A 23,754-nucleotide genomic window follows, 5' to 3' on the forward strand; every position below is an offset into this window, starting at 1 on the left:
AGCAGCTCCCAGTTTGGTCCCAGTATGAGCCAGCAGCTCCCAGTATGGTCCCAGTTCGGTCCCAGTATGCCGCAGCAGCTCCCGGTCTCCGGTGGGAGGGGTCCCGCCGGTCCCCGGTCGCTTGCAGTCCGTCCCCAGCTCCCGCATCGGCGGCGCCGCGTCGCCTAGCAACGTCCCCCCGCCCCCTCCCTGTCAGTCCTCGGCGCCGCCCAATGAGAAGGCTGCAGGGGCGGGACCTAGCCCGCCGCAAGGGGGCTGTGCTCGAGGCTTGCTCGGCCCAATGAGAAGAGGCGGGGGGCGGGCCTTGGGGAGCTGTCAACCAATGAGCGCTCGGGAAGCCCTTGCGAGAGCGGCGCGGGCGGCCCCGTGCGGCCCCTCAGAGCCGGGGCGGCGGCGGCGGCAGCGGCAGCGGCGAAGATGGCGGCGGCGGACGGGGACGATTCGCTTTATCCTATTGCCGTCCTCATCGATGAGCTGCGCAATGAGGACGTGCAGGTACCGCTCCTACAGGGGCTGCTCCGGCTGCCTTTCCCCGGGGCCAGGCCTCAGGCCCCTTGAGGCCCGGCCCGAGGCGCTGCAGGCCCGGCCGCCATCGCCCAGCGCCGGCCCTTCGCTCCCGCTCCTGGCGGCCGCCGCTGCGCCGCGGTGAGAGCGACGCTGTGATTGATGCGGGCCTCATCGCCCTCCCCCCCCCAATGGGGAACGGCGTTACGTAGCGCTGGAAGGGGGGGGGAGGGGGCAGGCAAGAGAGAAGCTTCATCCCCGCGGCGGTGGGGATGGATGAAAGGAGCGCTCCGATTGGCGGCCGCCCCCCATTCATTCTGTAAGGGGCTTCTGGATTGGGCAGGGCGGGGTGAGGGAAAAGCGCTTCCCTTCCTCCTCCGCCCGCTTCGCGGCGCCCCCTGGCGGCCGGGCAGCGCGTTGCCGTCCCGCTCTCCCCCCGGCCCCGAGGCGCAGCGGCCGATGGGAGCCCGAGGGAGGGCGGCCATTGGCTGGCGCCGCTTGGGGGCCGGGCCGGCAGGGGGAGCGGAGCCAATGGGCTTGCGCCTCTCTGCCGGCGTGTGTGCTGCGGGCCGTGAGAGGAGGCTCCTGATTGGTTGGAGCGGGCTGGGTTAGGGGAAGGGTCCCCGGGGTGGGGGCAGTTAAGGACCCCCCCTCCCCGGGGCGGCCACGTTTGGTCCCCTCAGGGGTAGGGTCGGGACTGGAGGGGAGGCTTTAATTGCCCTGGGAGGATTAATTTCGCGCCCCCCCCCCCGTGGGGGAGGGGTGAGGTGTGGGGCAGCTGTGACCCCTTTTTGCCCCCCCCCCCCCCCAATCCCCATCCCCTGCAGCTGAGGCTGAACAGCATCAAGAAGCTTTCAACCATTGCCTTGGCCCTGGGTGTGGAGAGGACCCGCAGCGAGCTGCTGCCCTTCCTCACCGGTACTGGGAGGGCCCCGGGAGGGGCCTGGGGGCGCTGGGAAGGGACTGGGAGGGACTCGAGAGGGTTGGAGGGGACTGGGAGGGCACTGGGCAGGGATTTTGGGGGGGGGGGTGCTGGGACAGGGTTTGTGGGCAGTGGGAAGGGGCTGGGAGGGGCCTTGGAGGGAGTGGAGGTGTGCTGGGAGGGAGGTTGAGGGGGGTGGGATGGTGCTGGGAGGGAGTGGGAAGGGGTTCGGGGGGTACTAGAGGGGACTGGGAGGGGGTTTGGGGGCACTGGGGGGGATGGGAGGGAGCTGGGATGGGTTCTGGAGGTCTTGAGGTGGTTTCCAAGGTTCTCTGGAGGGGTTTTGGGGGTGTCCTGGGTGGGATCCTGGAGGGGTTTTGGGGGTGTCCTGGGTGGGATCCTGGAGGGGTTTTGGGGGTGTCCTGGGTGGGATCCTGGAGGAGTTCTGGAGGTGTCCTGGGTGGAATCCTGGAGGGGTTTTGGGGGTGTCCTGGGTGGGATCCTGGAGGGGTTTTGGGGGTGTCCTGGGTGGGATCCTGGAGGGGTTTTGGGGGTGTCCTGGGTGGGATCCTGGAGGAGTTCTGGAGGTGTCCTGGGTGGAATCCTGGAGGGGTTCTGGAGGTGTCCTGGGTGGGATCCTGGAGGGGTTTTGGGGGTGTCCTGGGTGGGATCCTGGAGGGGTTTTGGGGGTGTCCTGGGTGGAATCCTGGAGGGGTTCTGGGGGTGTCCTGGGTGGGATCCTGGAGGGGTTCTGGGGATTGTGATGGGATCCTAGAGGTCCTGGGTGGGGTTCTGGAGGTTCTCTGGTGGGTTCTGGAGGTGGGGGGTGGGGTTCCTGAGGTGCTGGGTGAGTTCTGGAGGTCTTGAGTTGGGTTCCTGAGGTTCTCTGGTGGGTTCTGGAGGTGCTGGGTGGGTTCTGGAGGTTCTCTGGTGGGTTCTGGAGGTGCTGGGTGGGTTCTGGAGGTCTTGAGTTGGGTTCCTGAGGTTCTCTGGTGGGTTCTGGAGGTTCTCTGGTGGGTTCTGGAGGTTCTCTGGTGGGTTCTGGAGGTTCTCTGGTGGGTTCCTGAGGTGCTGGGTGGGTTCTGGAGGTCTTGAGTTGGGTTCCTGAGGTTCTCTGGTGGGTTCTGGAGGTTCTCTGGTGGGTTCTGGAGGTGCTGGGTGGGTTCTGGAGGTCTTGAGTTGGGTTCCTGAGGTTCTCTGGTGGGGTTCTGGAGGTGCTGGGTGAGTTCTGGAGGTCTTGAGTTGGGCTCATGAGGTTCTCTGGGGGGTTCTGGAGGTGCTGGGTGGGTTCTGGAGGTCTTGAGTTGGGTTCCTGAGGTTCTCTGGTGGGCTCTGGAGGTGCTGGGTGGGGTTCTGGAGGTGCTGGGTGGGGTTCTGGAGGTTCTCTGGTGGGTTCTGGAGGTGCTGGGTGAGGTTCTGGAGGTTCTCTGGTGGGTTCTGGAGGTGCTGGGTGAGGTTCTGGAGTTTCTCTGGTGGGTTCTGGAGGTGCTGGGTGAGGTTTTGGAGGTTCTCTGGTGGGTTCTGGAGGTGCTGGGTGGGGTTCTGGAGGTGCTGGGTGGGGTTCTGGAGGTGCTGCTGGGCTGGCAGAGGTGCAGGGAGGGGTGGTGGGGGTGGCACGGGGTGGGGGTGACCTGGTTGTGCCCCCCCTGGCAGACACCATCTACGATGAGGACGAGGTCCTGCTGGCCCTGGCCGAGCAGCTGGGCACCTTCACCGCCCTGGTTGGAGGACCAGAGTTTGTCCACTGCCTGCTGGTAGGGAGCTGGGCTGGGCTGGGGGCTCCTCCTGGAGGCCTGGGGGCTCCTCCAGCTGGGCTTGGAGGGCTTCAAGGAGAGTTTGGAGGTCCTGGTGGAGCTCAGGGAGGTTCCTCAGGACAGGTTGGAGGCCTTCAGGAGCTTCTTGAGGTTTCTCAGGGAGTCCTTTGAGGCTCCTCAGGTTTCCTCAGGAGCTCTTTGAGGTCCTTAAGGCTCTCCTTGAGGTTCCTCAGGAGCTCTTTGAGGTTCTTGAGGCTCTCCTTGAGGTTCCTCAGGAGCTCTTTGAGGTCCTTGAGGCTCTCCTTGAGGTTCCTCAGGAGCTCTTTGAGGTTCTTGAGGCTCTCCTTGAGGTTCCTCAGGAGCTCTTTGAGGTTCTTGAGGCTCTCCTTGAGGTTCCTCAGGAGCTCTTTGAGGTCCTTGAGGCTCTCCTGGAGGTCCCTTAGGAGCTCTTTGAGGTCCTTGAGGCTCTCCTGGAGGTCCCTTAGGAGCTCTTTGAGGTCTTTGAGGATCCTCAGGAGCTGTTTGAGGCTCCCCAGGAGCTCTCTGAGGTCTTTGAGGCTCTCCCGGAGGCTCTCCTGGAGGCTCTCTGGGATCCCCGAGGCGGTCCCGGAGGCTCTCCCGGGGGCTCTCTGGGGTCCCTGAGGCTCTCCCGGAGGCTCCCCAGGAGCTCTCTGGGGTCCCTGAGGCTCTCCCAGGGGCTCTCTGGGGTCCCTGAGGCTCTCCCAGGGGCTCTCTGGGGTCCCTGAGGCTCTCCCGGAGGCTCCCCAGGAGCTCTCTGGGGTCCCTGAGGCTCTCCCGGAGGCTCCCCAGGAGCTCTCTGGGGTCCCTGAGGCTCTCCCAGGGGCTCTCTGGGGTCCCTGAGGCTCTCCCAGGGGCTCTCTGGGGTCCCTGAGGCTCTCCCAGGGGCTCTCCCGGAGGCTCCCCAGGAGCTCTTTGAGGTCCCGGAGGCTCTCCCGGAGGCTCTCTGGGCTCCCCGAGGCTCTCCTGGAGGCTCCCCAGGAGCTCCCTGGGCTCCCTGAGGCTCTCCTGGAGGCTCCCCAGGAGCTCCCTGGGGTCCCTGAGGCTCTCCCGGAGGCTCTCCCGGAGGTCTCCTTGAGGCTCTCCCGGGGGCTCCCCAGGAGCTCTTTGAGCTCCTTGAGGCTCTCCCGGGGGCTCCCCAGGAGCTCTTTGAGCTCCTTGAGGCTCTCCCGGGGGCTCCCCAGGAGCTCTTTGAGCTCCTTGAGGCTCTCCCGGGGGCTCCCCAGGAGCTCTTTGAGCTCCTTGAGGCTCTCCCTGAGGCTCTCCCGGAGGCTCTCTGGGGTTCCAGTGGCTCTCCCGGAGGCTCTCCTGGAGGCTTTCTGGGATCCCTGAGGCGGTCCTGGAGGCTCTCCCGGAGGCTCTCCTTGAGGCTCTCTGGGGTCCCTGAGGGTCTCCCGGAGGCTCTCCCTGAGGCTCTCCCGGAGGCTCCCCAGGAGCTCTCTGGGGTCCCGGAGGCTCTCGCGGCAGCTCCCCGGGAGCCGTGGGCGGCCCCGGCGGCGCGGGCGGCGGCTCCCCGGCGCCCCCCTGCGGCGCCTCCCGACGCCCGCCTGCCTCCCGCAGCCGCCGCTGGAGAGCCTGGCGACGGTGGAGGAGACGGTGGTGCGGGACAAGGCGGTGGAGTCGCTGCGGGCGGTGTCGCACGAGCACGCCCCGGCCGAGCTGGAGGCGCACTTCGTGCCGCTGGTCAAGCGCCTGGCCGGCGGCGACTGGTTCACCTCCCGCACCTCCGCCTGCGGCCTCTTCAGCGTCTGCTACCCACGCGTCTCCAGCCCCGTCAAGGCCGAGCTCAGGCAGTGAGTGCTGCGGGGGGAGGGGCTGAGGGGGGCTGGGGGGGGGCTGAGGAGGTCTAGGTGGGGTCTGAGGGGGGCTGGCTGGCACCTGAGGAGGTTCAGGAGGCCTCTTCAGCGTCTGCTACCCCCGCGTCTCCAGCCCCATCAAGGCCGAGCTCAGGCAGTGAGTGCTGCGGGGGGAGGGGCTGAGGGGGGCTGGGTGGGGTCTAGGTGGGGTCTAAGCAGGTCTGGGTGGGGTCTGAGGAGGTCTAGGTGGGGTCTGAGGGGGTGTGGGTGGGGTCTGAGGAGGTCTAGGTGGGGTCTAAGGTGGTCTGGGTGGGGTCTGAGGAGGTCTAGGTGGGGTCTAAGGTGGTCTGGGTGGGGTCTGAGGAGGTCTAGGTGGGGTCTAAGGTGGTCTGGGTGGGGTCTGAGGAGGTCTCGGTGGGGTCTGAGGGGCCTGGGTGGGGCCTGGGTGGGGTTTGAGGGGGTCTGGGTGGGGTCTGAGGAGGTCTAGGTGGGGTCTGAGGAGGTCTAGGTGGGGTCTAAGGGGGTCTGGGTGGGGTCTGAGGAGGTCTAGGTGGGGTCTAAGGGGATCTGGGTGGGGTCTGAGGAGGCCTAGGTGGGGTCTAAGGGGGTCTAGGTGGGGTCTAAGGGGGTCTGGGTGGGGTCTGAGGAGGCCTGGGTGGGGTCTAAGGGGGTCTAGGTGGGGTCTAAGGGGGTCTGGGTGGGGTCTGAGGAGGCCTGGGTGGGGTCTAAGGGGGTCTAGGTGGGGTCTAAGGGGGTCTGGGTGGCATCTGAGGAGGCCTGGGTGGGGTCTAAGGGGGTCTAGGTGGGGTCTAAGGAGGTCTGGATGGGGTCTGGGGAGGTTTAGATGAGATCTGCGGAGGCTTGGGGGCATCTAAGGAGGGTTAGGGGGGTCCAGGCAGGCTCTTGAGGCGGGGGGGCTCCCCGGGGCAGGTCCCCCCCGTGCCCCGGCCGGCTCTGACCCCCGGTGCTCCCCGGGGCAGGTCCCCCCCGTGCCCCGGCCGGCTCTGACCCCCGGTGCTCCCCGGTCCCCCCCTGTGCCCCGGCCGGCTCTGACCCCCGGTGCTCCCCGGTCCCCCCCCCCCCGCCCCGGCCGGCTCTGACCCCCGGTGCTCCCCGGTCCCCCCCCCCCCGCCCCGGCCGGCTCTGACCCCCGGTGCTCCCCGGGCCCCCCCTGGGCCCCGGCCGGCTCTGACCCCCGGTGCTCCCCGGTCCCCCCCTGTGCCCCGGCCGGCTCTGACCCCCGGTGCTCCCCGGTCCCCCCTGTGCCCCGGCCGGCTCTGACCCCCGGTGCTCCCCGGTCCCCCCCTGTGCCCCGGCCGGCCCTGACCCCCGGTGCTCCCCGGTCCCCCCCTGTGCCCCGGCCGGCTCTGACCCCCGGTGCTCCCCGGTCCCCCCTGTGCCCCGGCCGGCCCTGACCCCCGGTGCTCCCCGGTCCCCCCCCTGTGCCCCGGCCGGCTCTGACCCCCGGTGCTCCCCGGTGCCCCTCATGCCCCGGCCGGCCCTGACCCCCGGTGCTCCCCGGTCCCCCCCATGCCCCGGCCAGCTCTGACCCCCGGTGCTCCCCGGTCCCCCCCATGCCCCGGCCAGCTCTGACCCCCGGTGCTCCCCGGTGCCCCTCATGCCCCGGCCGGCTCTGACCCCCGGTGCTCCCCGGTCCCCCCCATGCCCCGGCCAGCTCTGACCCCCGGTGCTCCCCGGTGCCCCTCATGCCCCGGCCAGCTCTGACCCCCGGTGCTCCCCGGTCCCCCCCACGCCCCGGCCGGCTCTGACCCCCGGTGCTCCCCGGTCCCCCCCACGCCCCGGCCGGCCCTGACCCCCGGTGCTCCCCGGTGCCCCTCATGCCCCGGCCAGCTCTGACCCCCGGTGCTCCCCGGTCCCCCCCTGTGCCCCGGCCGGCTCTGACCCCCGGTGCTCCCCGGTCCCCCCCCGTGCCCCGGCCGGCTCTGACCCCCGGTGCTCCCCGGTCCCCCCCATGCCCCGGCCGGCTCTGACCCCCGGTGCTCCCCGGTGCCCCTCATGCCCCGGCCGGCTCTGACCCCCGGTGCTCCCCGGTCCCCCCCGCCGTGCCCTGGCCGGCTCTGACCCCCGGTGCTCCCCGGTCCCCCCCGTGCCCCGGCCGGCTCTGACCCCCGGGGCTCCCCGGTCCGCCCCGTGCCCCGGCCGGCTCTGACCCCCGGTGCTCCCCGGTGCCCCCTGTGCCCCGGCCGGCTCTGACCCCCGGTGCTCCCCGGTCCCCCCCGTGCCCCGGCCGGCTCTGACCCCCGGTGCTCCCCGGTCCCCCCCGTGCCCCGGCCGGCTCTGACCCCCGGTGCTCCCCGGTCCCCCCTGTGCCCCGGCCGGCCCTGACCCCCGGTGCTCCCCGGTCCCCCCCTGTGCCCCGGCCGGCTCTGACCCCCGGTGCTCCCCGGTCCCCCCCTGTGCCCCGGCCGGCTCTGACCCCCGGTGCTCCCCGGTGCCCCTCATGCCCCGGCCGGCTCTGACCCCCGGTGCTCCCCGGTCCCCCCCTGTGCCCCGGCCGGCTCTGACCCCCGGTGCTCCCCGGTCCCCCCCCTGTGCCCCGGCCGGCCCTGACCCCCGGTGCTCCCCGGTCCCCCCTGTGCCCCGGCCGGCTCTGACCCCCGGTGCTCCCCGGTGCCCCTCATGCCCCGGCCGGCTCTGACCCCCGGTGCTCCCCGGTCCCCCCCGCTGTGCCCCGGCCGGGCCTGACCCCCGGGGGCCCCGGGGCAGGTACTTCCGCACGCTGTGCTCGGACGACACGCCGATGGTGCGCCGCGCCGCCGCCTCCAAGCTGGGCGAGTTCGCCAAGGTGCTGGAGCTGGAGCACGTCAAGAGCGAGATCATCCCCATGTTCTCCAGCCTGGCCTCCGACGAGCAGGTCTGGCCCCGCCCCCGGCCCCGCCCCCGCGGGGCGTGCCCACGGGGGGAGGGCGGCGCCGGGGAGGCAGCTGGAGGGGCGGCGGAGGGGGCTGGGCGGGACTGGGAGGGAACTGGGGGGGACTGAGAGGCACTGGGAAGGCACTGGGAGGGAACTGGGAAGGCACTGGGAGTGACTGGGAGGGCACTGGGAGGGAACTGGGAAGGCACTGGGAGTGACTGGGAGGGCACTGGGAGCGACTGGGAGGGAACTGGGAGGGACTGAGAGGGAACTGGGAAGGCACTGGGAGGGATCTGGGAGGCACTGGGAGGGAACTGGGAAGGCACTGGGAGTGACTGGGAGGGCACTGGGAGCGACTGGGAAGGACTGAGATGCACTGGGAGTGAACTGGGAGGGAACTGGGAAGGCACTGGGAGGGAACTGGGAAGGCACTGGGAGGGAACTGGGAGGGACTGAGAGGCACTGGGAGTGAACTGGGAGGGAACTGGGAAGGCACTGGGAGGGAACTGGGAAGGCACTGGGAGCGATTGGGAGGGAGCCGGGAGCGACTGAGAGGCACTGGGAAGGCACTGGGAGGGAACTGGGAGGCACTGGGAGTGACTGGGAGGGAACTGGGAGCGACTGGGAGGACACTGGGAGCGACTGGGAGGGAACTGGGAGGGACTGAGAGGCACTGGGAGGGAACTGGGAAGGCACTGGGAGTGATTGGGAGGGAGCCGGGAGCGACTGAGAGGCACTGGGAGGGAACTGGGAGTGATTGGGAGCGACTGGGAGGGAACTGGGAGGCACTGGGAGGGAACTGGGAGGGACTGAGAGGCAGTGGGAGGGAACTGGGAGTGATTGGGAGCGACTGGGAAGGAACTGGGAGCCACTGGGAGGGACTGAGAGGCACTGGGAAGGAACTGGGAGTGACTGGGAGGGAGTTTGGAGGCAGCGGGAGGGGACTCAGGGGCAATTGTGCAGCGGTGCAACAGGACTGGGAGGGGATCTGGAGGGACTGGGAGGCACTGGGAGGGGATCTGGGGCCACTGGGAGGGATTGGAGGGGGGTTGGGGGAGTCAGGAAGCATCCCTGCCGCCCCCCTGCCGCCCCCTTGCTGCTCCTTACTGCCCCCTACTGCCTCTTACTGGCCCCTACTGACTCCCTACTGACTCCTTACTGCCCCCCACTGCCCCCCTACTGCCCCCTACTGCCTCCCTACTGCTCCTTACTGGTCCCTCTGCTCCTTACTGCCCCCTGCCACTCCTTGCCGCCCCCTGCTGCCCCCTGCCGCTCTCTCTGCCCCTTGCTGCCTCCCTACTGCCTCCCTGCTGCCTCCCTACTGCCCCCTACTGGTCCCTCTGCTCCTTACCGCCCCCTGCCGCTCCCTCTGCCTCTTCCTGCCCCCTGCTGCCGCCCCCTGCGGCGGCGCTGACGCGCGCGGTGCGGCCCGGGCAGGACTCGGTGCGGCTGCTGGCGGTGGAGGCCTGCGTCAGCATCGCCCAGCTGCTGCCCCAGGAGGAGCTGGAGGCCCTGGTGATGCCCACCCTGCGGCAGGCCGCCGAGGACAAGTCCTGGAGGGTCCGCTACATGGTGGCCGACAAGTTCACCGAGGTGACCCCCGGGGGGGGCCGGGGGCACCCCCTTGGCAGCGCCCCCCGGGGCTGGGGCACGCCTGGGGGCACCCTGGGGGGGTGTGGGGGCGTTAGGGATGGGCTGGGGACACGCCAGGGAGGTTTGGGGACAGCTTGGGAGGAGCTGGGGAGACCTTGGCAGCACCCCCAGGGCCTGGGGGATGCCTGAGGGACACCCTGGGAGCATTTGGGGGCACCCTGAGGATGTTAAGGGGCCTTGAGGATGGGCTGGGGACACCCCCAGGGCCTGGGGGATGCCTGAGGGACACCCTGGGGGCGTTTGGGAGCACCCTGGGGGTGTTTAGGGGTGTTGAGGATGGGCTGGGGACACGCCGGGGAGGTTTGGGGACAGCTTGGGAGGAGCTGGGGAGACCTTGGCAGCACCCCCAGGGCCTGGGGGATGCCTGAGGGACACCCTAGGGGCGTTTGGGGGCACCCTGGGGGGGTTTAGGGGCATTGAGAATGGGCTGGGGACACCCCAGGGAGGTTTAGGGACAGCTTGGGAGCAGCTGGGGAGACCTTGGCAGCACCCCCAGGGCCTGGGGGAGGCCTGAGGGACAGCCTGGGGGCATTTGGGGGCACTCTGGGGGGGTTTAGGGGCATTGAGGATGGGCTGGGGATGCCCCAGGGAGGTTTGGGGACAGCTTGGGAGGAGCTGGGGAGACCTTGGCAGCACCCCCAGGGCCTGGGGGATGCCTGAGGGACAGCCTGGGGGTGTTCAGGGGCACCCTGGGGGGGTTTAGGGACATCTGGGGACACCCCCAGGGCCTTGGGGACAGCCTGGGGACCCCTGGAAGGCAGCCTGGGGAGGTTTGGGGCCCTTGGGGCGCTGGGGGGCGCCGCGGCCTGCCTCTGGCGCCACCTGCTGGCGCCTGGGGGGCAGCGCGGGCGGCGCGGCCCGCGGCTGACTCTCTGGCGCCGCCCGCTGGCCGTGCAGCTGCAGCGCGCCGTGGGGCCGGAGATCACCAAGAGCGACCTGGTGGGAGCCTTCCAGAGCCTGATGAAGGACTGCGAGGCCGAGGTGCGGGCTGCCGCCTCCCACAAGGTCAAAGGTCAGCCCCTCCCCCTGCCCCCTCCCTCCTCCTCCCCTCCTTCCCCTCCCTCCTCCTCCCCTCCTTCCCCTCCCTCCTCCTCCCCTCCTTCCCCTCCCTCCTCCTCCCCTCCCTCCTTCCCCTCCCTCCTTCCCCTCCCTCCTTCCCCCCCCTCCCTCCTTCCCCTCCCCTCCCTCCTTCCCCTCCCCTCCCTCCTTCCCCTCCCCTCCCTCCTTCCCCTCCCCTCCCTCCTTCCCCTCCCCCCTCCTTCCCCTCCCCCCTCCTTCCCCTCCCCCCTCCTTCCCCTCCCCCCTCCTTCCCCTCCCCCCTCCTTCCCCTCCCCCCTCCTTCCCCTCCCCCTCCTTTCCCCTCCTCCTTCCTTCCTCCCCTCCTCCTTCCCCTCCCCTCCTCCTTCCCCTCCCCTCCTCCTTCCCCTCCCCCCTCCTTCCCCGCCCCTCCTCCTTCCCCGCCCCTCCTCCTTCCCCTCCCCTCCTCCTTCTTTCCTCCCTCCCTTCCTTCCTTCCTTCCTCCCTCCTTCCCCTCCCTCCCTCCTTCCCCCCCCTCCTCCCCCTCCCCTCCCTGGGGTTTGGTGATCCCCAGGGACCATCCCCAGACCCTCGAAGCCCCCTTAGGTGTTCCCAGCCCCCCAGAGGTGTCCCCCAGCCCCCCCCCGAGGTCCCCAGGGCCCCCCCCGGGCCCCCCCAAGCCTCTGCCGCTGTCCCCCCACAGAGTTCTGCGAGAACCTGGCCCCGGACTGCCGGGAGGCTGTCATCATGGGCCAGATCCTGCCCTGCATCAAGGTCAGCACCCCCGGGGCCCCAGCACCCCCCAGCGCCCTCCTCAGGGCCTCCTGCGGTGGAGGACAGCTTGAGGGCCTCCTCAGGTGGAACCCCAGGGGAGCCTCCTCTGGAGGGAGCTGTGGAGCTCCTGAGGGGGGGTTGGATCCCATGGGGACCTCCTGAGGACCCTCCTGGAGATCTCCAGGGGCAGAGGAACCTCCTGGGGAGCTCTTGAGGGCCTCCTCAGGACCTCTTGGGGGGATGGAACCCCAGGGGAGCCTCCTCTGGGGGTAGCTATGGAGCTCCTGGGGGGGGGTTGGATCCCATGGAGACCTCCTGAGGACCCTCCTGGAGGCCTCCTGGGGTGGAGGAACCTCCTGGGGAGCTCTTGAGGGCCTCCTCAGGACCTCTTGGGGGGATGGAGCCCCAGGGGAGCCTCCTCTGGAGGGAGCTGTGGAGCTCCTAGGGGGGGTTGGATCCCATGGAGACCTCCTGAGGACCCTCCTGGAGGCCTCCTGGGGTGGAGGAACCTCCTGGGGAGCTCTTGAGGGCCTGCTCAGGACCTCTTGGGGGGATGGAACCCCAGGGGGACCTCTCCTGGGGGTAGCTATGGAGCTCCTAGTGGGGGTTGGATCCCATGGGGACCTCCTGAGGACCCTCCTGGAGATCTCCAGGGGCAGAGGAACCTCCTGGGGAGCTCTTGAGGGCCTGCTCAGGACCTCTTGGGGGGATGGAACCCCAGGGGAGCCTCCTCTGGAGGGAGCTGTGGAGCTCCTAGGGGGGGTTGGATCCCATGGAGACCTCCTCAGGACCCTCCTGGAGATCTCCAGGGGTGGAGGAACCTCCTTGGGAGCTCTTGAGGGCCTGCTCAGGACCTCTTGGGGGGATGGAACCCTGGGGGACCTCCCCTGGGGGTACCTATGGAGCTCCTGAGGTGGGGGTTGGGCCCCATGGGGACCTCCTGAGGACCCTCCTGGAGGCCTCCTGGGGTGGAGGAACCTCCTGGGGAGCTCTTGAGGGCCTCCTCAGGACCTCTTGGGGGGATGGAACCCCAGGGGGACCTCCCCTGGAGGGAGCTGTGGAGCTCCTGAGGGGGGGGTTGGATCCCACAGGGACCTCCTGAGGACCCTCCTGGGCTGGAGGAACTCCAGGGGGACCTCCCCTGGAGGGAGCTCTGGAGCTGTCGGGGGGGTGCCAGGGGGAGTCGGTGCCCACCTGGCCACCCCCCCCTTGGTGCCCACCCCCCCCTTGGTGGCCACCCCCCCCATGGTGCCCGCCCACCCCCCCAGGAGCTGGTGTCGGATGCCAACCAGCACGTCAAGTCGGCGCTGGCCTCGGTGATCATGGGGCTGTCGCCCATCCTGGGCAAGGACAACACCGTGGAGCACCTCCTGCCCCTCTTCCTGGCGCAGCTCAAGGACGAGGTGGGCACGGGGGGCACCCCCCAGGGCCCCCCAGCGGCTCCCAGAGGGGGCCAGGGCCCTCCCCGCTGCTCCCAGAGCCCTCCACAGGGGCCCCGAATCACCTCCCGCTGCCCTCCCAGTGCCACCTGCTGCCGCCTGCTGCCCTCCCGGTGCCTCCCGCTGCCCTCCTGCTGCCCTCCCAGTGCCACCCGCTGCCCTCCCGCTGCCCTCCCGCTGCCCTCCCGCTGCCCTCCCGCTGCCCTCCTACTGCCGCCCGCTGCCCTCGCAGTGCCTCCTGCTGCCCCCCTGCTGCCCTCCTGCTGCCCTCCCCCGCTGCCCTCCCAGTGCCACCCGCTGCCCTCCTGCTGCCCTCCCAGTGCCACCTGCTGCCACCCGCTGCCCCCCCGCTGCCCTCCCAGTGCCACCCGCTGCCCTCCCGCTGCCCTCCTGCTGCCACCTGCTGCCCTCCCGCTGACCTCCCAGTGCCACCTGCTGCCGCCCACTGCCCTCCCGGTGCCCTCCCGCTGCCCTCCCAGTGCCACCTGCTGCCGCCCAATGCCCTCCCGCTGCCCTCCCGCTGCCCTCCCAGTGCCACCTGCTGCCGCCCACTGCCCTCCCGGTGCCCTCCCGCTGCCCTCCCAGTGCCACCTGCTGCCGCCCAATGCCCTCCCGCTGCCCTCCCGCTGCCCTCCCAGTGCCACCTGCTGCCCTCCCAGTGCCACCTGCTGCCCTCCCGCTGCCCTCCTGCTGCCCTCCCAGTGCCACCTGCTGCCCACCCGCTGCCCTCCCGCTGCCCACCCGCTGCCCTCCCGCTGCCCTCCCGCTGCCCACCCGCTGCCCTCCCGCTGCCCACCCGCTGCCCACCCGCTGCCCTCCTGCTGCCCTCCCAGTGCCACCTGCTGCCGCCCACTGCCCTCCCACTGCCCTCCCAATGCCCTCCCGCTGCCCTCCCGCTGCCCTCCCAGTGCCACCCCGCTGCCCTCCCAGTGCCACCTGCTGCCCTCCCAGTGCCACCCGCTGCCCTCCCGCTGCCCTCCCAGTGCCACCTGCTGCCCTCCCGCTGCCCTCCCCCGCTGCCCTCCCGCTGCCCTCCCGCTGCCCTCCTGCTGCCCTCCCGCTGCCCTCCCAGTGCCACCCGCTGCCCACCCGCTGCCCACCCGCTGCCCTCCCAGTGCCACCCGCTGCCCACCCGCTGCCCTCCCAGTGCCACCTGCTGCCCTCCCGCTGCCCTCCCGCTGCCCTCCTGCTGCCCTCCCCCGCTGCCCTCCCAGTGCCACCCGCTGCCCACCCGCTGCCCTCCCGCTGCCCTCCCGGTGCCACCTGCTGCCCTCCCAGTGCCACCTGCTGCCGCCCACTGCCCTCCCGCTGCCCTCCCGGTGCCACCTGCTGCCCTCCCAGTGCCACCTGCTGCCGCCCACTGCCCTCCCAATGCCCTCCCGGTGCCTCCCGCTGCCCTCCCAGTGCCACCCGCTGCCGCCCACTGCCCACCCGCTGCCCTCCCGCTTACCTCCTGCTGCCACCCAGTACCACCTACTGCCTTACCAGTGCCCCCCGCTGCCCCCCCCTGCTGCCCCCCTGCTGCCCTCCTGGTGCCACCCACTGCCCTCCCTGCACCACCCGGTGCCTACCCACTGCCACCCACTGCCACCCACTGCCACCCGCTGCCACCCACTGCCCTCCCGGTGCCACCTGCTGCCCTCCAGTGCCTTCCAGTGTCCTCCCAGTGCCACCCCCTGCCCTCCCTGTGCCACCCAGTGCTCCTTAAATGTCCTCCTGGTGCCTCCCACGATCACCTGGTGCCACCCACTGCCTTCCCAGTGCCACCCACTGCCTTCCCAGTGCCACCCAGCCGCTCCTGAATGCCTTCCTGGTGCCACCCCATCCCCTCCCCGGGTCGCCAGACCACCTCCTGGTGCCACCCAGTATTGCCCAGTACCTTCCCAGTAGCTCCCAGTGCCACCCTAGTGCTCCTTCAATGCCCTCCTGGTGCCACCCAGTATCACCTAGTGCCACCCAGTGGCTCTTAAATGCCCTCCCAGTGCCCCCAAACCCCTTCCCAGTCTCTCCCAGTGCCCCCAGATCCCCTCCCAGTGGCCCCAGACCCCGTCCCAGTGCCCCCAACCCCCTTCCCAGTCTCTCCCAGTGCCCCCAGATCCCCTCCCAGTGGCCCCAGATCCCCTCCCAGTGCCCTCCCAGTGTTGCCCAGTGGCTCTTAAATGCCCTCCCAGTGCCCCCAACCCCCTTCCCAGTCTCTCCCAGTGCCCCCAGATCCCCTCCCAGTGGCCCCAGACCCCCTCCCAGTGCCCCCAACCCCCTTCCCAGTCTCTCCCAGTGCCCCCAGATCCCCTCCCAGTGGCCCCAGACCCCCTCCCAGTGCCCCCAACCCCCTTCCCAGTCTCTCCCAGTGCCCCCAGATCCCCTCCCAGTGGCCCCAGATCCCCTCCCAGTGCCCTCCCAGTGTTGCCCAGTGGCTCTTAAATGCCCTCCCAGTGCCCCCAACCCCCTTCCCAGTCTCTCCCAGTGCCCCCAGATCCCCTCCCAGTGGCCCCAGACCCCCTCCCAGTGCACCCAACCCCCTTCCCAGTCTCTCCCAGTGCCCCCAGATCCCCTCCCAGTGGCCCCAGATCGCCTCCCAGTGCCCTCCCAGTGTTGCCCAGTGGCTCTTAAATGCCCTCCCAGTGCCCCCAACCCCCTTCCCAGTCTCTCCCAGTGCCCCCAGATCCCCTCCCAGTGCCCTCCCAGTGACTCCCAGTGCCCTCCCAGTGCCCAGAGGTGCGGCTGAACATCATCTCCAACCTGGACTGCGTCAATGAGGTGATTGGCATCAGGCAGCTCTCCCAGTCCCTGCTGCCTGCCATCGTGGAGCTGGCAGAGGATGCCAAGTGGAGGGTCAGGCTGGCAATCATCGAGTACATGCCCCTGCTGGCTGGCCAGCTGGTGAGGGGGGGTGGCTGGGAGGGCATTGGGAAGGGGTTTGGGGGCACTGGAAGGGGGTTTAGGGGGACTGGGAGGGACTGGGAGGGGGTCTGGGGGCACTGGGAAGGGGTTGGAGGACACTGGGAGGTACTGGGGAGGGGGTCTGGGGGCACTGGGAGGGGGTTGGAGGGCACTGGGAGGGACTGGGAGGGGGTTTGGGGGCACTGGAAGGGGGTTTAGGGGGACTGGGAGGGACTGGGAGGGGGTCTGGGGGCACTGGGAAGGGGTTGGAGGGCACTGGAAGGGACTGGGGAGGGGGTTTGGGGGCACTGGGAGGGGGTCTGGGGGCACTGGGAAGGGGTTGGAGGGCACTGGGAGGGACTGGGGAGGGGGTTTGGGGGCACTGGGAGGGGTTGAGGAGCTTCAGCCAGGGCAGGTTCTTGGTACTGGTCCGTACTGGTCCGTACTGGTCCGTACTGGTCCTTACTGGTCCTTACTGGTCCTTACTGGTCCTTACTGGTCCTTGTCTCCCCCAGGGCGTGGAGTTCTTCGATGAGAAGCTGAACTCCCTCTGCATGGCCTGGCTGGTGGACCATGGTGAGGAGCACTGGGAGCCACTGGGAAGCACTGGAGGCCTTACTGGGAGCCAGGGGGGTTACTGGTTTCCTGGGGGGGGGGGGGGTACTGGGAGCCAGGGGGGGTTACTGGTGTCCTCCTGGGGGCGTTACTGGGAGCCAGGGGGGTCACTGGTGTCCTCCTGGGGGGGTCACTGGTGTCCTCCTGAGGGGGTTACTGGAAGCCAGGGGGGTTACTGGTTTCCTCCTGGGGGGGTTACTGGGAGCCAGGGGGGGTCACTGGTGTTCTCCTGGTTGGGTTACTGGGAGGCAGGGGGGGTCACTGGTGTCCTGGGGGGGGGTTACTGGGAGCCAGGGGGGGTCACTGGTGTCCTCCTGGGGGGGTTACTGGGAGGCAGGGGGGGTCACTGGTGTCCTGGGGGGCGTTACTGGGAGCCAGGGGGGGTCACTGGTGTCCTCCTGGGGGGGTCACTGGGAGCCAGGGGGGGTCAGTGGTGTCCTGGGGGGGTTACTGGGAGCGGGGGGGGGGTTCCTGGGCTGTGGGGCCAGGGGGGGTGCTGCTGGGGCTCCGGTCTGAGCTGGTTTGGGCCTGCCCCTCCCCCCCCCTCCCCCCCCTCTGCCCCTCCCCCCCCCCCCAGTCTACGCCATCCGGGAGGCCGCGACCAGCAACCTGCGGAAGCTGGTGGAGCGCTTCGGGCAGGACTGGGCCCAGGGCACCATCGTGCCCAAGGTGCTGGCCATGGCTGCCGACCCCAACTACCTGCACCGCATGACCACCCTCTTCTGCATCAACGTGAGCGCCTGGCCCCGCCCCCCCCGGCCTCCCCGCCCTCATTGGCCGGCCCCTGCGAGCAGCCCCGCCCCCCCCGCCATGGCCTCGCCCCCTTGGCTGGGCTCCGGGGTGGGGGGGGGGGATGTGGGAGTGGATCCGGCGGCCCTGGGATGCTCCAAGCCCCTCCTTCTGACCCCCTCCCACTCCCCCCTCCCCCCTCTTACTCTCCCCCCTCTTACTCTTCCCCCTCCCCCCTCTTACTCTTCCCCCTCCCCCCTCTTACTCTTCCCCCTCCCCCCTCTTACTCTTCCCCCTCCCCCCTCTTACTCTTCCCTCCTCCCCCCTCTTACTCTTCCCTCCTCCCCCCTCTTACTCTTCCCCCTCCCCCCTCTTACTCTTCCCCCTCCCCCCTCTTACTCTTCCCCCTCCCCCCTCTTACTCTTCCCCCTCTTACTCTTCCCCCTCCCCCCTCTTACTCTTCCCCCTCTTACTCTTCCCCCTCTTACTCTTCCCCCTCTTACTCTTCCCCCTCTTACTCTTCCCCCTCTTACTCTTCCCCCTTGCTGTGATTGGTCGGCTCTTGGGGTCGGTCCCGCCCTCTAGGGTGCAGCTGAACCTCATTGGCTGGGCCCCCAGCAGGAAGGGGGGGTGGGAGTGGATCCGGCGCCCCTGGGATGCTCCAAGCCCCTCCTTCTGACCCCCTCCCACTCCCCCCTCCCCCCTCTTACTCTTCCCCCTTGCTGTGATTGGTTGGCTCTTGGGGTCGGTCCCGCCCTCCAGGGTGTGGCTGAACCTCATTGGCTGGGCTCCAGGTGGGGGGGGGGGGGGTGGGAGTGGATCCGGCGCCCCTGGGATGCTCCAAGCCCCTCCTTCTGATCCCCCCCCACTCACCTCCCCCCTTACTCCTCCCCCCTTACTCCTCCCCCCTTACTCCTCCCCCCTTACTCCTCCCCCCTTACTCCTCCCCCTTGCTGTGATTGGTCGGCTCTTGGGGTCGGTCCCGCCCTCCAGGGTGCCACTGAACCTCATTGGCTGGGCTCCAGCGGGGGCGGGGTGGGAGTGGATCTGGTGCCCCTGGGATGCTCCAAGCCCCTCCTTCTGACCCCCTCCCACTCCCCCCTCCCCCCTCCCCCCTCTTACTCTTCCCCCTTGCTGTGATTGGTTGGCTCTTGGGGTAGGTCCCGCCCTCTAGGGTGTGGCTGAACCTCATTGGCTGGGCTCCAGGTGGGGGGGGGGGGGGTGGGAGTGGATCCGGCGCCCCTGGGATGCTCCAAGCCCCTCCTTCTGATCCCCCCCCACTCACCTCCCCCCTTACTCCTCCCCCCTTACTCCTCCCCCCTTACTCCTCCCCCCTTACTCCTCCCCCCTTACTCCTCCCCCTTGCTGTGATTGGTCGGCTCTTGGGGTCGGTCCCGCCCTCCAGGGTGCCGCTGAACCTCATTGGCTGGGCTCCAGCGGGGGCGGGGTGGGAGTGGATCTGGTGCCCCTGGGATGCTCCAAGCCCCTCCTTCTGACCCCCTCCCACTCCCCCCTCCCCCCTCCCCCCTCTTACTCTTCCCCCTTGCTGTGATTGGTTGGCTCTTGGGGTAGGTCCCGCCCTCTAGGGTGTGGCTGAACCTCATTGGCTGGGCTCCAGCGGGGGGGGGGGGGGTGGGAGTGGATCCGGTGCCCCTGGGATACTCCAAGCCCCTCCTCCTGATGCTCCCCCCCCCCCGCCACTCCCCCCCTCCCCTTGCTGTGATTGGTCGGCTCTTGGGGTCGGTCCCGCCCTCTAGGGTATGGCTGAACCTCATTGGCTGGGCTCCTGGCGCTGGGCTTGGTTCCTGGCCCCCTGGAGCTGCTCCAATCCCCTGCCTCTGGCTTGGCCTCCTGGGTCTTGCAGTGCCCTGGGGGTGGGGTGGGGTAGGCCACACCCTCCTGCTGTGATTGGTTGGCTTCTGGGTTGGGTTCCGCCCTCCCCTTCTCCCCCCTTAGGGAATGGCTGAATCTCCCTGGGTGGGAGCCAAGGGGCTGGGTGGGGGTGGTTCCAGCAGCCCAGGGGTGCTCCAGTCCCTGGGGACTAGTTTGGGCTCCTGGGATACAGTGACCTGGGAGGGCACTGGGAGGGGAGATGGGGGACTGGGAGGGGACTGGGAGGGGAGATGGGGGACTGGGAGGGGACTGGGAAGGGAGATGGGGGACTGGGAGGGCACTGGGAGGGGAGATGGGGGACTGGGAGGGGACTGGGAAGGGAGATGGGGGACTGGGAGGGGACTAGAAGGGGAGATGGGGGACTGGGAGGGCACTGGGAGGGCACTGGGAAGGGAGATGGGGGACTGGGAGGGCACTGGGAGACCCTGGGCTGAACTGGGGAGGGGGATTTGTGGGCACGGGGAGATCCTGGGAGGAGCTTTGGGGCTTCCTAGGCTGTACTGGGAGGGCCCCAAGCCCTCTCCCCCAGCCCCTTGGGTGCCCCTTTGGGCCTCCCTGGGCTGCCGGCTGGGGGTTGGGCCCCGCTGGCCCAAAGCGCTGCCTACTGCTCCCTGCCGGCGGGCGCCGGCGGGCACCGGCGGGCAGCGGGTCAGCGGCGGCGGGCAGCGGGTCAGCGGCGGCGGGCGTCGTGTGCGGGGCAGGTGCTGTCGGAGGTGTGCGGGCAGGAGATCACCACCCAGCAGATGCTGCCCACGGTGCTGCGCATGGCCGGCGACGCCGTGGCCAACGTCCGCTTCAACGTCGCCAAGTCCCTGCAGCGCATCGGCCCCATCCTGGACAGCGGGTGAGCGCCCCGGCACCGCGCCCCGGCACGCGGCGCCGCGCGCCCCGGTACACGGCACTGCGCGCCCCGGTACACGACACTGCACACTGGCACGCGCCGCTGCGCACCCCGGTACACGGCACTGCGCACCCCGGTACACGGCACTGCGCACCCCGGTACACGGCACTGCGCACCCCGGTACACGGCACTGCGCACCCCGGTACATGCCGCCGTGCACCCCAGTACACGGCACTGCACACCCCAGTACACGGCACTGCACACTGGCACACGCCGCTGTGCACCCCGGTCCATGGCACTGCGCACCCCGGTACACAGCACTGCACACCGGCACATGCTGGCTCATGTCACTGCACACACCACCGTGCGCCGGCACATGCACTGCACACATGGGCACATGCTGTTGCGCACTGGCACGCCACTGCGCACGCCGCTGCACGCCGGCACGTGCCGCTGCGCACGCCAACACATGCACTGCACACACGGGCACACGCTGCTGCGCACTGGCACACGCCACTGCGCACGCTGGCACACGCCACTGCACACTCCGCCGCACGCCGGCACACGCCACTGCGCACGCCGGCACATGCACTGCACACATGGGCACACGCCACTGCACACATAGGCACACGCTGCTGCTGCATGCTGGCACACGCCACTGCGCACATGGGCACACGCCACTGCGCACATGGGCACATGCTGCTGCACGTTGGCACACGCCACTGCACACATGGGCACATGCTGCTGCACGTTGGCACACGCCACTGCGCACACCGCTGCACGCTGGCACATGCCGCTGCGCATGCCGACACATGCACTGCACACATGGGCACATGCTGCTGCGCACTGGCACACCACTGCGCACGCTGCTGCAGGCCGGCACGTGCCGCTGCGCACGCCGACACATGCACTGCACACATGGGCACACGCTGCTGCGCACTGGCACACGCCACTGCGCACGCCGGCACACGCCACTGCACACATGGGCACACGCTGCTGCGCACTGGCACACGCCACTGCGCACGCCGGCACACGCCACTGCACACATGGGCACACGCTGCTGCGCACTGGCACACGCCACTGCGCACATGGGCACATGCTGCTGCACGCTGGCACACGCCACTGCGCACACCGCTGCACACCGGCACGTGCTGCTGTGCACGCCAGCACACGCCACTGCGCACATGGGCACACGCCACTGCCCACTGCGCCGCACGCCGGCACATGCCACTGCACACATGGGCACATGCCACTGCACACATGGGCACATGCCACTGCACACATGGGCACACACCACTGCACATATAGGCACACGCTGCTGCACGCTGGCACACACCACTGTGCACACCGCTGCACGCCGGCACGTGCCACTGCGCACGCCAGCACATGCACTGCACACACGGGCACACGCTGCTGTGCACTGGCACACACCACTGCGCACACCGCTGCACGCTGGCACACGCCACTGCACACATGGGCACACGCTGCTGCGCGCTGGCACATGCCACTGCGCATGCCGGCACACGCCACTGCGCACGCCAGCACATGCACTGCACACAGAGGCACACCACTGCACACATGGGCACACGCTGCTGGGCACTGGCACACGCCACTGCGCACACCGCTGCACGCTGGCACACGCCACTGCACACATGGGCACACGCTGCTGCGCGCTGGCACATGCCACTGCGCATGCCGGCACACGCCACTGCGCACGCCAGCACATGCACTGCACACAGAGGCACACCACTGCACACATGGGCACACGCTGCTGGGCACTGGCACACGCCACTGCGCACACCGCTGCACGCCGGCACGTGCCGCTGCGCGCACCGCCGCATGCCAGCACACGCCACTGCGCACGCCAGCACATGCACTGCACACACGGGCACACGCTGCTGGGCACTGGCACACGCCACTGCGCACACCGACACATGCACTGCACACAGAGGCACACCACTGCACTCACGCCAGCACACGCCGTTGCGCACAGCGTCACTCACCGCTGCACACACCGGTACAGGCCAGCGCAGACCAGTAGAGGGCACTACAGAGCGCCGGGGGCCAGCCTAGGGCAGTGCAGAGCAGGCAGACTCTGAGCATGGAGAGCGCAGAGCCAGTCCCTGCTGCTCCTCAGCTCCATCCTGCACGGTGGGTAAGGCCGCAGCCCAGTATGGACCAGTGTAGCCCAGTCCAGACCAGTATGGCCCAGGCACACACAGCCCTAACCCAGGCCCAGCCCTTCAGTCCTATCCTGGACAAAGAGTAGGAGCCCACACCAGTATGGCCCAGTGTAGACCAGTATGGCCCAGTCCAGACCAGTGAGGCCCAGGGAGATGCTGCAGATGATGGACTCGGTCCCAGTCCCTGCAACAGCCCCAACAGACAGAGGGACCCCACACCAGTACGGCTCAGTATAGACCAGTATGGCCTGGTATGCGCCTGTATGGCCCAGTATAGACCAGTATGGCCCAGTAAGGCGCCAGTGTGCCCGCAGGACGCTGCAGGCAGAGGTGAAGCCTGTGCTGGAGAAGCTGACCCAGGACCAGGATGTGGATGTCAAATACTTTGCCCAGGAGGCTCTGAGCGGTGAGGAGAGACTGGGAGGAGACTGGAGGGGGGATGGGGAGGGACTGGGGGGAGATGGGGAGGGACTGGGGGGAGGTGGGGAGGGACTGGGGGGGCTAGGAGGAGACTGGGAGGGCATGGGAGGAGACTGGAGGGGGGATGGGGAGGGACTGGGGGGAAATGGGGAGGGACTGGGGGGGCTGGGAGGAGACTGGGAAGGACAGGGGGGCTGGGGAGGGACTGGGGGGGGCTGGGGAAGGAACTTGGGGGGGACTGGGTCCCTCCTGGGACCACCTCTGACCTCTTTGTGTCCTTCCCCAGTGCTGGCCTTGGCCTGAGCCCTGTGACCTTTGACCCTGCATGAGGACAGCGCCGGCTCCGCCCCCTCCCCCTGGCCCCTTCCCTCCTCCCCTCTCCCCTTCTCCTACTGAGAGCTTCCCCAAGTGTCCCCCGAAGGCCCCCCCCCGGGGGGCATTAATTAATTAATTGGTTAATAATAAATGAGTGAGGACTTAATGGGGGGGAGGGGCCGCTGGGGGCGGGGCTGGGGGTGGCAGCAGGTTGGGGGCACCCAGGCGTGGTGGCTGCTGGGGGGCGGGGGGTGGCACCTGGGGGTCATGGTACCCAGAGGGCATCTGGGGGTGGCAGCTGTGGGGGTGGCACCGAGTTGGTGGCAGCAGGGGTGGTGGCACCCAAGGGTGGTGGCACCCAAGGGTGGTGGCATCCTGGGGGTGGGTGGCACGCAGTGGCCGGCACTAAGTTAAGGGCAGCAGGAACGGTGGCACCCAAGGGCAGGGGCCCTGGGGGGCGCTGGCCGACGGCGGGAGCCGCTGCCGTCCCTCTCTGCGCCTGCGCGCAGCTCCCTGAGCCGGCTCCACCCTCTCCCGCCCGGCCCCGCCCCTCCCCTCCCCGCGCCGCGCATGCGCCGAGCGCTCCCGCCGAGCGCGCCCCCTCCGCCGCCCGACTCCTTCCGGCCTTAGCTCCGCCCCCGCCGGGAGCAGCCGCCTCGCGCCCGCCGCCGCCTCGCGCCGGCTCTGCTTCCCAGGGCGCGCAGCAGCAGCAGCAGCAGCAGCAGGCGCAGGTAGCCCTGCGCCGCGCAGCCCCCCCCGAAGCGCCGCGCAGCCCCCGCCCCCCCGCCGCGCAGCCCCCACCCGCCCCGCGCAGCCCACCCCCCGCCCTGCGCAGCCCCCACCTACCCCGCGCAGCCCCCGCCCCGCGCAGCCCACCCCGCCCCCCCCGCCGCGCAGCCCCCGCCCCGCGCAGCCCCCACCTACCCCGCGCAGCCCACCCTCGCCCCGCGCAGCCCCCACCTACCCCGCGCAGCCCCCGCCCCACGCAGCCCCCACCTACCCCGCGCAGCCCACCCCCCACCACCGCGCAGCCCCCACCCGCCCCGCGCAGCCCCCACCTACCCCGCGCAGCCCCCGCCCCAGCGCCGCGCAGCCCCCGCCCCGCGCAGCCCCCACCTACCCCGCG

General features: G+C 70.0%; 1 protein-coding gene across 2 annotated transcripts; it reads left to right on the forward strand.

The window, feature by feature from the left end:
- Positions 1-367: 367 nt before the first annotated feature.
- On the forward strand, positions 368-22,717 carry PPP2R1A (protein phosphatase 2 scaffold subunit Aalpha). 2 transcript variants are annotated; one of them, XM_054179608.1, is made up of 15 exons: positions 368-495; positions 1,332-1,422; positions 3,080-3,180; positions 4,759-4,991; positions 7,722-7,869; positions 9,307-9,462; positions 10,420-10,534; positions 11,243-11,313; positions 12,582-12,716; positions 15,459-15,632; positions 16,148-16,208; positions 16,825-16,979; positions 19,571-19,713; positions 22,208-22,299; positions 22,600-22,717. In XM_054179608.1, the coding sequence occupies exons 1-15, from the start codon at positions 418-420 to the stop codon at positions 22,614-22,616; spliced, it is 1,770 nt and encodes a 589-aa protein (XP_054035583.1). In that variant the 5' UTR covers positions 368-417; the 3' UTR covers positions 22,617-22,717. The 2 variants fall into 2 exon arrangements, with proteins under 2 accessions (XP_054035583.1, XP_054035584.1); XM_054179609.1 differs by lacking the exons at positions 368-495; positions 1,332-1,422; positions 3,080-3,180; positions 4,759-4,991 and adding an exon at positions 5,096-5,151.
- The last annotated feature ends 1,037 nt before the right edge of the window (positions 22,718-23,754 follow it).

The sequence above is a fragment of the Dryobates pubescens genome, unplaced genomic scaffold (genome assembly GCF_014839835.1).
Source record: "Dryobates pubescens isolate bDryPub1 unplaced genomic scaffold, bDryPub1.pri scaffold_99_arrow_ctg1, whole genome shotgun sequence".
NCBI classification, from domain to species: domain Eukaryota; kingdom Metazoa; phylum Chordata; class Aves; order Piciformes; family Picidae; genus Dryobates; species Dryobates pubescens.

Coding starts and splice junctions, on each gene's coding strand:
- PPP2R1A (XM_054179608.1), top strand. CDS start 418: ATGGCGGCGGCGGACGGGGACGATTCGCTTTATCCTATTGCCGTCCTC. Junction 496..1,331: donor TGCGCAATGAGGACGTGCAG/GTACCGCTCCTA, acceptor CATCCCCTGCAG/CTGAGGCTGAACAGCATCAA. Junction 16,209..16,824: donor GGCCTGGCTGGTGGACCATG/GTGAGGAGCACT, acceptor CCCCCCCCCCAG/TCTACGCCATCCGGGAGGCC.